General features: G+C 40.5%; 2 protein-coding genes across 2 annotated transcripts; one reads left to right on the plus strand and one right to left on the minus strand.

Annotated features, from left to right (window-relative positions):
- Positions 1-410: 410 nt before the first annotated feature.
- On the plus strand, positions 411-1259 carry LOC126796970 (uncharacterized). Its single transcript, XM_050523676.1, has one exon. The coding sequence runs from the start codon at positions 411-413 to the stop codon at positions 1257-1259; it is 849 nt and encodes a 282-aa protein (XP_050379633.1).
- Positions 1260-2553: 1294 nt separating this feature from the next.
- LOC126796971 (protein IQ-DOMAIN 12) lies at positions 2554-4997 on the minus strand. The gene is made up of 5 exons (XM_050523677.1): positions 4868-4997; positions 4486-4779; positions 3322-3555; positions 2830-2964; positions 2554-2670 (listed from the first exon to the last, which is right to left on the minus strand). The coding sequence occupies exons 1-5, from the start codon at positions 4943-4945 to the stop codon at positions 2554-2556; spliced, it is 858 nt and encodes a 285-aa protein (XP_050379634.1). The 5' UTR covers positions 4946-4997.
- Positions 4998-15756: the final 10759 nt, after the last annotated feature.

Consider the following 15756-nt stretch of genomic DNA (forward strand, 5'->3'; position numbering starts at 1 on the left):
ATGCCGTCGATCCCGTTGACTAATCCGGCCGCAAAATGTTTCTCTTTTGCTTCCCCTTCTTATTTGTTTTGGATAAATGTAGTGTATACCTTTTCATTTACCGAAAAACAAGAAGTAACTTGCAATTATTACCGTTTGGATAGGTAACGTGAGAAAGAAGCAATTAAAATAGGGTTCCTTTCAATCCAACACCACCCTGGAAAGGGAAACCAGTTTCCATTTTCCAATCCAAGAATGATATGAAGTCCGGTTAGACAACGACTTACCACTACTGTCGTACTTACCAGTATTGCAGTATAAAATACCCGCCTCGTCGTTTTTAGGGAAATAAGAGAAAACCAAATTTCCTAGCTATATATATTTGCTTTCTTGCGCTACCTCATTCGTCTTCCCAAACCCCAGAACACGACATGCCGATTTTGGGTTGGGCAAAAGCTTCAGAGTGCAAGAAAGTGAAGAAACTACTGAAACAAGCACGATCCCGGCTCGACTGCATGAAAATTCAGCGATCTGTTATTTCTTTGCAATTGCGCAAAGATCTTGAGAAGCTAGACTTAGAGGAACTCAACAACAGGATCAAACAAGAGCAGCACATCAGAGATGATTCTGCGGCGTACGATCTGCTCGAGCACTTCTGCAAGATCATCCTCAGACACTTCTTTTATATACGAACGCACAAGAAATGTGGTCAGAGAACCCTAGCTGAAGCCGTTTCAAGTCTTGTCTTCGCTTCTTCAAGATTGAGATGTGGGGTGATCCCTGAGCTTGAAAAGATCAGGGACTTCTTCAAAGAGCGTTACGGGGAGGATTTTGTCGAAACTGCTGTCAATCTGTTGCCTGGGAATCTTGTAAACCCTACATTCAAAAAGAATATTCTCGCTCTATTTCCAGACTCAGTGGTGCAAACTGATATAATGAAAAAGGACGACGAGGATGGCAAAAACCAGTTACAGCTTGTTACCTTCCAACCTCTAAAACATGTCCACCCAAAATTGCCTGATTGGGATGATATAGTTGCCGAGTTCAGTGCTCTCAAGAAGCCTAAGTATGAGCAGTACCCTAAGTTGTCTGAAAATTATGATATTGCAGACAAGATGAATGATTTCAATGCTCCCGAGAATGAGAGCACAGCTGATAATTACCAGTTCCAGTTAGAGGACCATGCTTATCATGACAATGTTGATGATGGAGCAATATTAGAATATCCATGGTTGTCCATAGGGAGCATAAATTTTGCAATCCAGCAGGAGTGTTATTAACTCAATCTCGCTCCCCATATTACTGTAAATCCCTAGCTTATATATAAGATAGATTGTGTTTATTGTATTTATGATCTTGTTTATTATCATATTTAAAGAAGATATAATTTACTTAAATTTTACAATGTCTTCACATTTGTTTGGTTCCTGATCGACTATCTTCACTAGTTACAATTTTTTGTTGGAGCATTCTTCGTTTGGAGATATTAGATAATAGATATAGTACGTTCTTGGAAAGTTGAAAATGAAGGTTTACATGTGATTTGATACAAATGTTTGAAACATAGGGTGATCATGCTGTTATGTATTCGCCATACAACTAGAGAAGTTAGAAATGATTTAGATTTGGTTATCCATTACATACATAGAACGGAGGATCTTGGAGTTTAAACCTTGTGAACAGACTTATAGGTTGAACAGCAGAACAGATTACTATATCAGTCTGCCAAATCAATTACTATATCAACTTGCTTATGCAAAACTGTTGTGGTGTTATTGGAGCAGACTATTTGCTTCTTTAAACCACGTCTTGAACCCCAAACATACTTATGGGTTACTCGTCTTGGACAAGAATTAGGCCGTGAACAAAATAAACATGGAGTAAATCAGCTGAATAAATGGTTGGATGTGGGAATTGGTTGCCTGTATGACTTAATTAAAAGTTAGATTACACAATATGGGTCGTGCGTGTTGAAGAATAAGAGGTTGTTACACAGTTGAAACATATGCAGAGAATTGATTCATGGATTAATAACAGCTATTTGGAGTAAAACAAATTACGAGTGGTCTTAGTAAGAAGTGAAAATAAATGATGAAACATTCGTGTAGTTACATTTTTTGCAAGGTTTGATTAAATGTTTCACAACTTGCTAGTCAATTAGCACTTTAGCAGTGACAAAAGGATTTGACTTGATACAGTTTATAACAGAGATGCTACATTGATAAATATAGATCCAATAATCCAAGAGAAAAGCCTATACATTTTTATTACATATATGTATGCCTGTATGACTAGGCCGGTAACGTTGCATTGCAAGAGAAAAGCCAATTTCATTTTTAAAAGGTAAACTCTGATATATTGTACTGTCCATCCCATATATTATCCCCCTACTCGTTGTTTTGGCATACTTTAGATCAGTCTTGTCTCTCGTTTGCAGGTCCAGTTCTGTCCACCAATGCAGCTTGAACAAAAATGGTCTGGAGAAGTTGCCCTCAAACTATGGTCTTAATCTTGAGCAGAGTTCTGTTTTGCTTGACATACAAAAAGATTGTCTTAAAATTGAAAGGCACGCACTCATCGACCTTCCACCGAATATTCATTTCTCAAATGTCTTAATTTAACTGGTGAAGTTCCACAAAGTCCATTAGTAATACCGATTACATCTTCTAACACTTTCACATTCCTGCTTTCCTGAAAATATGATTATGCCGCACAAAGTTACAAAACGAAACTAAAGTGCAGCTATAGTTATGTTGAGCCTGGCCAACAAAACAATTATGGATTTATTTTAGATTACTGTTTTTACGGATATTAAGAGGAGTTCATATGACTTCAAATAAAATAGTGTACCCGGAGGGAGTACGAGTATTTCTTCATCCGGTCTCTTTTGATTCTTGCCTCTTGCTTTTTTAGCCATATTGCATCAATGTCCTCTTTTGAAATTAGACTGTCATCCCACCTTATCTGATTCCTGCTACATAAAATCTGTCCAGAAATCCATATAGAACAACAATCTCCAGTAAATTCGTATGTGGTGGCTTCAGAGAACATTAAGGAGGCTTAAACTAGGAGAACAGAATCCAATCCTAGGTAAATTTAAGAATGAAGGACTTCAGATAAGAATGTCTGCAGATTCACCATGCTGCATGTTTCTTTGTGCTCACAGATAGGTGCTAGTACATCACATATTTGTTTTCAATTTTAATTAACTTCTCGTCTTCTGACGCACAAACCATGAATATAAATTTATTGATAGATCCCGACCCTAAACCAAGTGCAGCCACACCAACTCCATCTAAGAAAATAATAAATATTATTGTATACATGATATATGTGACTTACAGTTATTTCTTTCTTATCCAACTCCCCTTTTGGTATCCTGAGATGCTTCTTTTCGCTACCATTGCATCTCACAACTGCGGCAGAAATGCTCTTCTTATTATTAACCTCTGTCTGCCCTTTTCCCTTAGATGGCAACCGCTTCAAAGAGATGAGTGCTTGACGTCTCACAGCTCGGCCACGAACTATGGCTTGAAGCCTGACCAGTCCTCGTAAGGCTCGCAATGCTTTCCTGGCCTATTACACTTGAAAGTTAGATTATAGCTAGCAGAGGCGGATCTCAGAGTAGGGTAGGCTAATTCATGTGTATGTTTTTTGGCGAAGTCAAAGATTTTTTTTCTCGTAACATTTATACATAGGTCAGAGTGCATAAGAATGAAGATCAATAATGACATGATAGTTCAACACATCGTCAGTGACTAATTATTGTCATTAAACCCTAGAGATTGGCAGAGAATGGTAGCATATGTATCCTCTTAACTATTTTAAGTAGAGGGGGAGAGATTATTGCTAAAAAGAATGGCCAACATGAAAACAAAGAAAAGAAGATGGAAAAAAAAATTAAATAAAAAGAGGGTTGGGACTCAAACACACATCTCCTAGGCTGGGGATCTAATATCCTAACCATTTCAACTGATGTACAATCACATGTAGTGCACATATAAATTTCCTAATACTATCAAGATTTATATCTGGGCTGCAGCCCAGGCTGCCTACTAAACAGATCCGCCCCAGATAGCTAGAGACATGGCATGAATGGTATCCACACTGCATGATATAAATCTAATTACGTTATAAGTTTATATTTCAGTTAAACTATATATTTCCATTTTAATGTACAATATAATTAATAGGAGTTATTCCTAACTTCCTTAAGGAACCATTTCTCTAAAAGGTTGAGTGTTTGATACTTCATGTAAACAGGAAATTCAAGGTGTCATTAAAACTCCAATCTGATGCAACAACAAAATAAAGATTGACAGGAACATGTACACCGTAACTAAATTGAAATGGTTTCAGTTGTTTGTCAACTTTTCCCGGAAACTTTAAGCAAATCTCACGATAAGATTTTCCCTATGCATTGAAATCCTAAATCATATGTACTAGTAGTTGTTTTCCATAAATAAGGGAGAACAAGAAATAAAGTATAAGTTTTAAGAAGCTCACAAGATGCGCACGATAAGCACTTTGAATTTTAATGGCAGCCAAGTTCCTGTCGAACTTTGTGAAATGGTAGAAAGAATGTGAAGCTCCCGTTAGGTGCACAACGTCAGCTGCAGCTTGGGCAGCAGCTACAGCTGCTTCGGCTGCAACCACTGTTGCTCTTGCAACAATCAATGCATGTTTTTTCTGCTCTTCTGTAACTACACGAAATGCTCTTTCTGATGCTGTAAGCACAGGCTGAGAAGGGTAATCCTGAAGCTCAAGCCTTCCAAAAATCCACCTCCACTTGTTTGATATCTGTATCAGTATAGAAAGTAACAGATATATTACGCTAATGAAGTACACTAATAATCAGTTAAAACAAATGAGAAAGAGTGTGTGTAACCTTTTTCGTGTTTGTCTTTGATTCAGGAGTAAAGAGCCTCTTCAACCAACCAAACCAGCCCTTCTTTGTTCTTGCCATTATGTCCGTGTTAACTTATCATGTTAAGCATAAAATACAAGCCATATTAATACATCAGAAAAATAGTTTATGAGCAGCCTAGTGAAACTTGATATCTTCTAGCGAGAGTGCTAAAATCAGAAGTTTTAGTTCTCTATGCCAAAAACACTAGAAACCTATAAAAGCTATCTCACTTGATGATCCTCCAAATGAGCATTCTTTGGTTTGACGTATCAGTAGGCTCTCAGGATTTCTTGATTATAGACAGAAAGAGGGACTGAAACCAAGAACTGTAAAGAAAAAGTCTATTCGTTCTAATGGGACTGCTGAATACCAAGTCTACTTATATAATCATAACCACAAGCACCTTGATGATTCTAGTGTCGATTGAAGTCTAACATAAAGATTAACTGATACACCAATAATGCACTATCTAGATTGTATGGTATATCATGATGACCTTGGTTCATTAAGAACCGTCTTTAAAGTAGATAACTAAACTGCAACTTTAAGATGTATAACTAAACTAACCTATTGGTTTGTCGTAAAAAAAAAATAATAAAAAATAAAAAATAAAAAAAATGTACAACTAAACTGAATGGCCCCTCTTCTCTTTATTTCTGTGCTGCACTACTTGATGTGACTATGTGGCCAAGTTTTGACTTGTCAAATATGAACTTTCGCCTCCCAAGTGTGACCCAGTAAACTGAGACCAAACTGTCTTTTGAGCTGTTTGTTCAACTCTGCTTTCTTCCTTTCCTTTTTTTTTTTGGACCAAATTATGGAACAGAAAATGAGTTGTCCTAAACTCCTAATTAGAATAGAAAATGAAACTTTCTCATAGGACCTACCTTGATTCAGAAGAGCCTTACACAGCATCAATGAACCTATTTCTAAATCCCTATTAATAAATTTATTTCCAGTTTCTGTACTTGAGTAAGCTACTGCATTCTATAAGAAAAATAAAAATAAAAAATCTAACCTCCTTTAATTTAAAGAAAGTAATCAATTCTTTTGCTAATAAGAAACCAGCTTGTACTCAGATAATCATAAGCTTGATGGGGAAAAGAGTTCACCAAGTCAGCATGACAAGATTGAAAAGAAAAGCAAACTATCACTGTCATGACTAAATGTATTCTTAACACTAGTTGCAGAAAATACTTCAATTTTGTAAACAATAAAATTAAATAAAATCAAACTTCTATCTCGGAGTGGCGTAGCTTTGCTTCATATTCCAGGGACCATAAGATAGCTCTAATTTAAATCAGTTTTGCTTTTAGTGCAGTGCTTTCAGTTTAAAAGTTCGATCACTTAGAAAAAAAAGTATTATTATTATTACTATTATAATTATTTGTTTACAAAATTTTATCGGGTCACTTTGAGAATTATGTACAATCAATTCTTTTGATGTTCAACCAATCTTTTCTTTAGTGCTAAGATATCCAGAAACTGATAATGCATCTTGGTTTAACTGTAAAAGACTGGAAACAGATAACCAAAGCACACTAACATCATTACACTGTTCTGAATTTAGATCCACTGCATTTGATCACTCAAAATTCAGATAAACTGCACTGAACATTGAATATTGAGATACTGTAATGACAGATGTGTTATAATTATTTCCATATATGTAAACATATATTTTTCCTATTATTTTATTTAGCTTCAAAGACTTGGCTTTCTGCTGGTAGCACATAAAATCAGAAGGAACAGTCTCCTAGGGACTCAAGATAACTTCACTATGTACACTACCATCCTCCATTCTTATCCAATATTTAATAGAGAAAGGCTTCTGGGTGATTTCTATGATTCTAGCTCCTCTAGCCCAGTTTCCATAGCCACCGTAGCCAGTATGCCTGGCAAAGCATAGCCACAGTTTCTCAGAAGGGCAGCACCAATCCAATCCATGGTTGTGTCCAACAAATATTGCCTGCCACAACGGCCAAGGGAAAGAAACTACAGTGAGCTAATATGTGTTCCGACAAATAAAGCCACAGCTTTATATGAATCCAAATATCCTATTACATCTCGAATGAACCCAATTCATTATTGATTGATATATGTATAGTCATTTGATCATTTGATGGTTCAATAACTCACACAAGTGCTCAACCATTTCAGTGGTAAACCAACATAAGTTACCAGTGGATAAATCTTACCTTAATGTGTAAACAAAAGAAGGTACATGAGCACCAAATGTGGTTTGGCCAGCTTACCCAAATAGCTCTCCAGCCTTGTACCAAATTTATATTTTTGTTCAGGCTACAGATTGGAAAACCCAAATATCAAACCTTACAAGGCAGTTTGCCCGCGCTCCGCTGCAGTGTTAATAGTGTTAAAACTTAAAACGAAGCTAAACATGAAGATATAACCCAAAAATGAGATAATGCAAGTGAGATTTCCCTTTAGGTTGTACCTACATTATAACATGAATCCAAATGTGCAATCAGAGCAATCCAACTTGAGACCAATAGATTAAATCATGAAAGAAAAACGGTTCAATCATTTGTTCATAAACACTGGCTTGGACTCGAAAAAGGAAAAGAGAATGGAAGTGTATGTACCCTTTTTATGCGATCGTACACCATGACATGATAAATTGAGTCCTTAATTGCTTACTATGACAGTCTTTGGACTGTATTATATGAAAACAAATATGATCAACCACTTGTAAATAAAAACACTCTTAGTAAAAGGGCACAAACAAAATAGGTTTCACAATATAGTAAAACATGAATTACTTAGAGTAGAAGTGTATTAGTTCAAAATATAGTTATGTTATTGGAGTTTAGGGCTTTAGTTCAATAAGATTAAAGAGTTTCAGGGCACATAGATGCTTTCTAATTACTATCAAAATTGACGAACCAATAATAAAGAAGAAAAATAGGAGTAATGTTAACTCATTCAAATGGACATACCAGTTTATATATATATATATATATATATATATATATATATATATATATATATATGAGAAACAGAACCTTTTTGAGAAGAGCGCAAGAACTATGAAGATGTGCACAATTGATCCACTGAGTGACAATGAACAGATCAAATTTAATCTATTCTATTGTTGGACTCCAATATAAGTGAACAGGCAAAAAATGTAATTGACTGAAATAGAATCATTTAAAAAAAAGGCATCAAACATTATCAAAATCAGGGAGCAAAATACGCTTGCCACCAAAAATAATATATCACATGAAGTTGCCATGTCATGATCAAATCCACAAAATTGAAAAACGTGTTGAAAATTAATTATCTACAGTTCAATAAATTCTTTTGGCAAAATCCTTCACGGGAAAAAAGTTTAAAACTACCTACCAAGTATAAAGGGCCACCCTCTAATAAGACGGTTTATATTTCCAAACAGATCATTGACATGGCAACAACTCTTACAGAAAAGACAAATCAAAAAATCAAATTTAAGACAACTTACTTAAGAGACAGATAATTGAGGAATGGAATTCAAAACACCAACTTAATTAATATCTTAGTTAAGCTGCTTAATTCTACTGTAAATCCTGCAAAAAAAATAGCAGAAATTTGAATTGCCCTCCAAATATACCTTGAACTAATGAATGTGAAAAAGGAAAAGAAAAATCTCATACGCACAAAGCAGCACTATCAAGATTAAAATTGTTACCATGACAACTTGAAATTAGTCAAGTAAACCTTCTTTGGCTTCTGTAGGAAAAGGAAATCTCAGTACACCAAACACTGCAATCACAAATTAAAAGTTTAGGCGCATTATGCAAAGATCAATGTGATTTTAATTTAGCCATTGCAGTTAGATTGTACCTGCTTATGAAAGCATGCTAGGGCTCTAAACATCCAATAGCCATACCACTCGAGCAGTTCCAGCAGTTAGAAGAAACTAAAATAAGACCAATATTTCACAAATTTTGTAAAAACCCCAATTTTTTTCAAAACGATATTTGATTGAATTAAATTCTATTAAGTTGTGAAGTTTGATTTAAACCGAATATGATTACTTGCAAACGTTACGAAACGGGAACGGAAACGTTCCGAGAACGTTTAATAAGAAAACGTTACGTTTCCGAACGAATTTATCGACTTTTATTTCGTCGCTCGGTTGTGAAAACTTTCTTCACGGAAGTTGTAGAGCTCGTCGATACGAGTTCGTAGATATGTGACGCGTTCGAATCGGACGTCGGAGGTAAAAGTTATTAACGTCGGAAGTTAGTTTCCGATTTGGAAACTAGTATAAATAGATAATTATGGGATTAGGGTTTCCATAATCAGAAACCCTTTCTCTCTCTTCTCTCTCATCCCGCCGCTCTCCCTCTCTCTCTTCCTCTCTCTTTCTCTTCGATCCCTCTCCCTCTCCCTCTCACTCTCGGCCTCACCTCCGATCTCCCTTCACAGGGAGACGTGATTGTCACCGCCTAGCCAGGAAGCGCCGCACCGCTTCCCTCTCCAACCCCCCGAGCTCGCGACACACGAACTCGCCGTCAAGACCTTCATCGCTCGCCCCGAGCTCCTTCGCCGACTCTGTGCTCAAGGAGGGCACGCATCCTCCTTCCCTTGCTCCCGGAGCCCTCCACGACAAGGCATGCACCTCCATTCACCACGCGGCCTCACCTCCTTTCGAGATCGACGTCGACTGCCTCAAGCTTCACCAACGAACAAATCGAAGCCTCCACGGTTTAATCTAGGTATGAATTGATGAATTTGACGTTTGAGTGTGATTGTATGATGATTGGGAGTATTTGGGAGGATTTAGGGATTGATTTGGAAGAGTTTCGGAGGAGAATCGGAGGTATGGAGGAGAGTGAAGCACCGCCGCCTTAGGCGGCGCGTGTGAGTGCGTAGAGTAGCCTAGGGGCGGCGTGAGGCCGTGGGAAGGGCGGAGGAAGGAAAGGGAGAGGTTTGGGGGCGGCGGTGGTGCAACACGCGCTGTTGGGAGTGTCGGCGCGTGGGCCCCACGCGCGGCCGGCCGGAGGTGGCCGGAGGTGGCGCATGTGTAGTGAAATATGACATGTATAAGATATAGTGGATTATATATATATTGTATAAATGGTAAATAAGTACGAATATATATAGTTTGCTATATAATATACTGTTATGATTTTATTGTGATTATATTGAGCATGTGATTTGAATTGTACAATATGATGTGGGATTATTGTATGTGATTTTTAACATTGAGATTGTTAAAATGTGAATTGTCTTCGGACCTGATTTTGGTACAATATGATGTGAGATTATTGTACGTGTTTGGCAAGTCGAAACCTAGCCTTTGGCCGGGCGAAAGTTACGATACAGTTAGAGCTCTAGTCTGTCTGCCTTAGTACTGCATGTGAGGTAACGGGTGGTTATCTGCACATGGGTACTCGGTGTATTTTGGATGTTGGGTAGCGGGTGGCTATCCAATATCAGTGGTGTATTACGAGAGGGGTAACAGATGTGTACCAGCGTTCTTGGTACCCGTACTATAAATGCATTGGGTAACCAGAAGGGTTACTTAATTTCCTCATGAGCTTATTATTTCATATTTCTTTGGGTCAACCAGATGGGCTGACCATTGGCTCATGGGGGCATTTATATTTGTTGTTTTGTGATCTTTCGTATATATTGATATGCGAACTGTATTGTGATTTTACTCATACGAGCTATAAGCTTACCGGGTTTGTGTTTACAATCTCGGTGCACCAATTCGATGGTGTAGGGGATAAATCTGCAGGTGCTGATTAGTGGAGGTTGAGTGACGACTACAGAGGCTCGAAGTCGTTCGGATCCTACTTGTGGTGAGATTTTAGCATGGATTCGTGTGTGAGGATTTGTGTATTTTCATTTGTGAGATTTGCGAGTGATTTGTGAGAATTATTACATTTCCATTTTGTGTATGGATTGTAATTTGGGTTGTAATAATTGGTTGTCTGAGTTGTATTGAGAACTCAGAATTGATCCGCTGTTACACTTAAATGATTTCGGTTTATTTGAGATTATTTGTGTTTAACGACTTTAGAATTTTGAGTTTTTAGGCTCGAAATTTTGGGGTCGTTACAGTTGGTATCAGAGCCTAAGAGCGTATTTGGCGATTATCAATACCATCCAGGAGCGATGATCCGACTGCAGGCGGGCCCCCATCACATGCTCCCCGGTATTGATATGTCGTCGGGTACGCGAGAGTGTTTTAGGAGCCATACCTAATGGTTTGGTCCTCCGAGAAGTATCGTGATGATACTTCGATGATTCATCATATCCTGAAATTTCATGTTAATACTTATTGAAACTGTTTTAGTTGAATTCGAGATTTCACAAGTATTGACTAAGTGTTTCGTTGTTTGAAGGTGATGAACGCTGATAAGGGCCGAGGACAGGGCCGAGGACGGGCGAGAGGACGTGGTCGAGGTAGGACCGCGGGCCGAGTCCGCAACGTGGAGAACCTTTATGAGGAGGCTGCTCCACAGGTAGAGCGGGTAGGCCGAGGTCGAGGTAGGGCCACAGGTCGAGTCCGCAACGTGGAGTACCTCTATGAGGAGGCTGCTCCGCAGGAGGAGCAGGATGAGCCAGCTCCTGCGGTTAGAGATGACGGTCGAGTGTTGAAGCTGATCAAGGATATTAGTGCACTGTCAGCTCCGACATTTCATGGGGGACTAGATCATATGGTAGCTGACCATTGGATCGAGGGTATGGAGACTTATTTTGAGATGATGGAGTGCACAGAGATTGAGAAGAGAAAGATAGCTACATTCTTTCTCAAGGGTGATGCTCTAGATTGGTGGAAGAGCATGAGACAGACTGTGGATGTGTCTACATTCACATGGGGAGATTTCACCACCATATTCCAAGAGAAGTATTTTCCAGCCTCAGTACAGGAGGACTTAGAGTTGGAGTTTCTGGCATTGGTACAGGGAGACATGACCATTAGAGAGTATGATGCTCGATTCTCGCAACTGTATCGGTATGTCAGGCCTATGGGTGCGACTGCTTTAGCTCAGAAGTATCTACGTGGGCTGAAACAAGAGTACAAGACCATGATATCAGTCATTTGCCTGACTTCACGGGAGCAGATATTTGAGAGTGCTATGAGTTTGGAGCAAGCAGAGAAGACTCGAGCAGGTGATGTGGGGAACAGAGATGCGAAGGGGAAAGGCAAGGCAGTCTATACAGGCAGCGAGCACTCAGGGCCGAAGGATAGGTCATGGAAGAGGCCAAGACCCCACTATCAGGCCCCGACAAGGGCGCCACCCTTAGCCATCAGAGCAGCACCAGTCAGACCATTAGCAGCAGTGAGGTGTTATAGCTGCAATGAGATGGGACATTACGCCTCAGCATGTCCGAAACCGAAGAGAGCAGGCTGCCACCGGTGCGGGCAAGTGGGACACATAGCTCGAGATTGTACCCGACCACTTCCGGGTAGACAGGAACGGCCGCAGAGACAGCTACCAGCGGGCCAAGCTAGAGTGTTCGCAGTGGGTCAGCGAGACACAGTGGTGGAAGGTACATTATCACTTTTTGACTACCTTGCTAGAGTGTTGTTTGATACGGGAGCATCGCATTCATTCATTGCTAGTTCAGTAGTGGAGATGCTAGGATTGATTCCTACACCTCTCGGGGACGCCTTATGTGTCACTTCACCCCTTGGAGTGTCACTTGAGCTAGAGACAATCTGCAAAGCTTGTCCTATATTGATTGGAAGTAGAGAGTTCTCTGCTTCGTTGATTGTGATTCCGGACCACACTTATGATGTGATCTTGGGGATTGATTGGTTGAGACCACAGCATGCTGTGATTGATTGTTTTGACATGGTAGTGTCCTTTCATAGACCCGGAGAGCCAGTGTTTCGTTATCGTTGCCTCAAGTCTGATAACGCCATGAGATCAGGAGTTTTGGCACATGTGGAGTCAGTGGATCAGAAAGTATCTATCGCAGACATTGTGATAGTATCGGAGTTTGGTGAAGTATTCCAAGAGATACCGGGGCTACCACCTCGAAGAGTGGTAGATTTCTGCATTGATGTAGTACCCGGTACAGCACCTGTGTCAAAGGCGCCATATAGAATGGGGCAGAATGAACTTAAGGAGTTGAAGGTGCAGATTGATGAGCTATTAGACCAAGGGTTCATTAGACCTAGTGTTTCACCTTGGGGAGCACCTGTCTTGTTCGTAAAGAAGAAAGATGGTTCTCTGCGGTTATGTGTGGACTACAGAGAGCTGAACAAGGTGACCATCAAGAATAGGTATCCCTTACCTAGGATTGATGACTTGTTCGATCAGCTCAAAGGTGCTACAGTGTTCTCTAAGATTGATTTGAGATCCGGTTATCATCAACTCAGAGTGAAGGAAGAAGATATATCGAAGACAGCCTTCAGGACCCGGTATGGACATTATGAGTTTGTCGTCATGCCATTTGGTCTAACGAATGCACCAGCAGTCTTCATGAGTTTGATGAACCAAGTATTTAGTCCGTACTTGGATGAGTTCGTAGTGGTGTTTGTGGATGATATTCTGATATACTCCAAGACACGAGAAGAACATGTGGTGCACTTGAGAACAGTGTTGCAGACTTTGAAGGAGGCGAGATTGTATGCCAAGCTAGAGAAGTGTGAGTTCTGGAAAGAAGAGGTCAAATTCCTTGGTCATGTTGTTTCAAAAGATGGAGTACTAGTGGACCCGTCAAAGGTAGAGGCAGTGAAGAATTGGAGTCGTCCAAAGAACCCTACAGAGATACGTAGTTTCCTCGGTTTGGCAGGATACTACAGGAGGTTTATTGAGGGGTTTTCTAGTATTGCATCTTCATTGACCAAGTTGACCAAGAAAGATACTCCGTTCGTGTGGACGGATGCATGTGAGGAAGCATTCAGCAAACTAAAGACTAGACTGACCACAGCTCCAGTGTTGACGATTCCTTCTAGTGGTGGTGGTTATGTCATTTACAGTGATGCTTCGCTCCAAGGTTTGGGTTGTGTGTTGATGCAGCATGGAGGAGTTGTTGCTTATGGCTCGAGACAACTGAAGATTCATGAGAGGAATTATCCGACACACGACTTAGAGCTTGCGGCAGTTGTATTTGCCCTGAAGATTTGGAGACATTACTTGTATGGTGAGAAATTTCAACTCTTTTCAGATCATAAGAGTTTGAAGTACTTGTTCTCACAGAAGGAGCTGAATATGAGGCAGAGGAGATGGATGGAACTCCTCAAGGACTATGACTTCACATTAGAGTACCACCCGGGGAAGGCAAATGTGGTGGCTGATGCCTTGAGCAGAAAACCGAGAGGCGTGGTAGCTTCACTTATGGTCCAGGAATGGTTCATGCTAGAAGCTGCATCAGAGTTTGATTTGGTGCCATCGGGAGGAGAACCAAGGGTCTTTCTTGGTAGTGTCACAGTACAACCCACATTGATCACGAGGATCATACAGGGTCAGGCGCAGGACAGACACTCACGAGCTAAGTTGGCGGATCTAGTAGTTGATACGCTTGATGAGTGTCCTTCTGAGTGGAGAGTTGGACCCGATGGAGGGTTGAGGTTTGGGGCAAGGTTGTGTGTCCCAGATTGTGATGATCTTCGGGAGGAGGTTCTTCGTACGGCACATCGTTCACGCTATACCGTCCATCCAGGGAACACCAAGATGTACAAGGACCTATGCAGACAATTCTGGTGGAACGGTATGAAGAAAGATGTAGCAGAGTTTGTATCGAAGTGCCTTACATGTCAGCAAGTGAAAGCAGAACATCAACGACCAGCTGGCATGTTGAAACCACTGGCTATTCCTCTTTGGAAGTGGGAGCAGATATCTATGGATTTTGTGACCGGATTGCCTAGGTCGAAGAAGGGTCACGATGCCATATGGGTGATTGTCGATCGATTGACGAAGTCGGCACATTTTCTTCCAGTGTCGATGAAGTACTCAGTGGACGTGCTTGGGAAACTATATGTGGATGAGGTAGTGAGACTTCATGGTGCTCCAGTTTCTATTGTTTCCGATAGAGATGCACGTTTCACTTCGAAGTTCTGGGGTGGGTTGCAGAAGGCGATGGGCACTACCTTGGATATGAGTACAGCTTTTCACCCTCAGACGGATGGACAGACGGAGAGGGTGAATCAGGTGATGGAGGACATGTTGAGAGCATGTGTGTTGGATTTCAAGGGTAGCTGGGAAGATCATTTGAGATTGATTGCGTTTGCCTACAACAACAGCTACCATTCTAGCATCGGCATGGCACCTTATGAGGCACTTTATGGTAGACCATGTCGATCTCCGATCTGTTGGGCCGAAGTTGGTGATGAGGCACTGATGGGTCCAGAGGTGGTTCAGGAAACCACGGAGAAGATCTCGATCATTCGAGATAGAATCCGGACCGCTCAGAGTAGACAGAAGAGCTATGCAGACTTGAAGAGGAGACATGTGGAATTTGAGGTCGGTGATCATGTGTTCTTGAAAGTTTCACCTATGAGAGGTGTAGTGAGATTCGGCAAGAAAGGAAAGTTGGCACCGAGGTACGTTGGGCCCTTTGAGATACTTGAGAAGGTGGGCGAACTAGCTTACCGACTAGCCTTGCCTACTAGCATGTCGGGCGTACACAACGTCTTCCACATTTCCATGCTGAGGAAGTATGTACCAGATGAGTCACATGTGATCGATCATAGCACCATTGAAGTGAAGGAAAATGCCACTTTTGTTGTCGAGCCGGTTCGTATCCTGGATAGATCCACAAAGAAGCTACGGAGGAGAGAAGTGGGATTAGTCAAGGTGTTGTGGAGTCACCATGATGAGGGTGATGCATCTTGGGAGCTAGAGTCAGACATGATGACCAGATATCCACAGCTGTTTGTTGAGTGAGCTTGAATTTCGGGA

The sequence above is a fragment of the Argentina anserina genome, chromosome 6 (genome assembly GCF_933775445.1).
Source record: "Argentina anserina chromosome 6, drPotAnse1.1, whole genome shotgun sequence".
Classification (NCBI taxonomy): domain Eukaryota; kingdom Viridiplantae; phylum Streptophyta; class Magnoliopsida; order Rosales; family Rosaceae; genus Argentina; species Argentina anserina.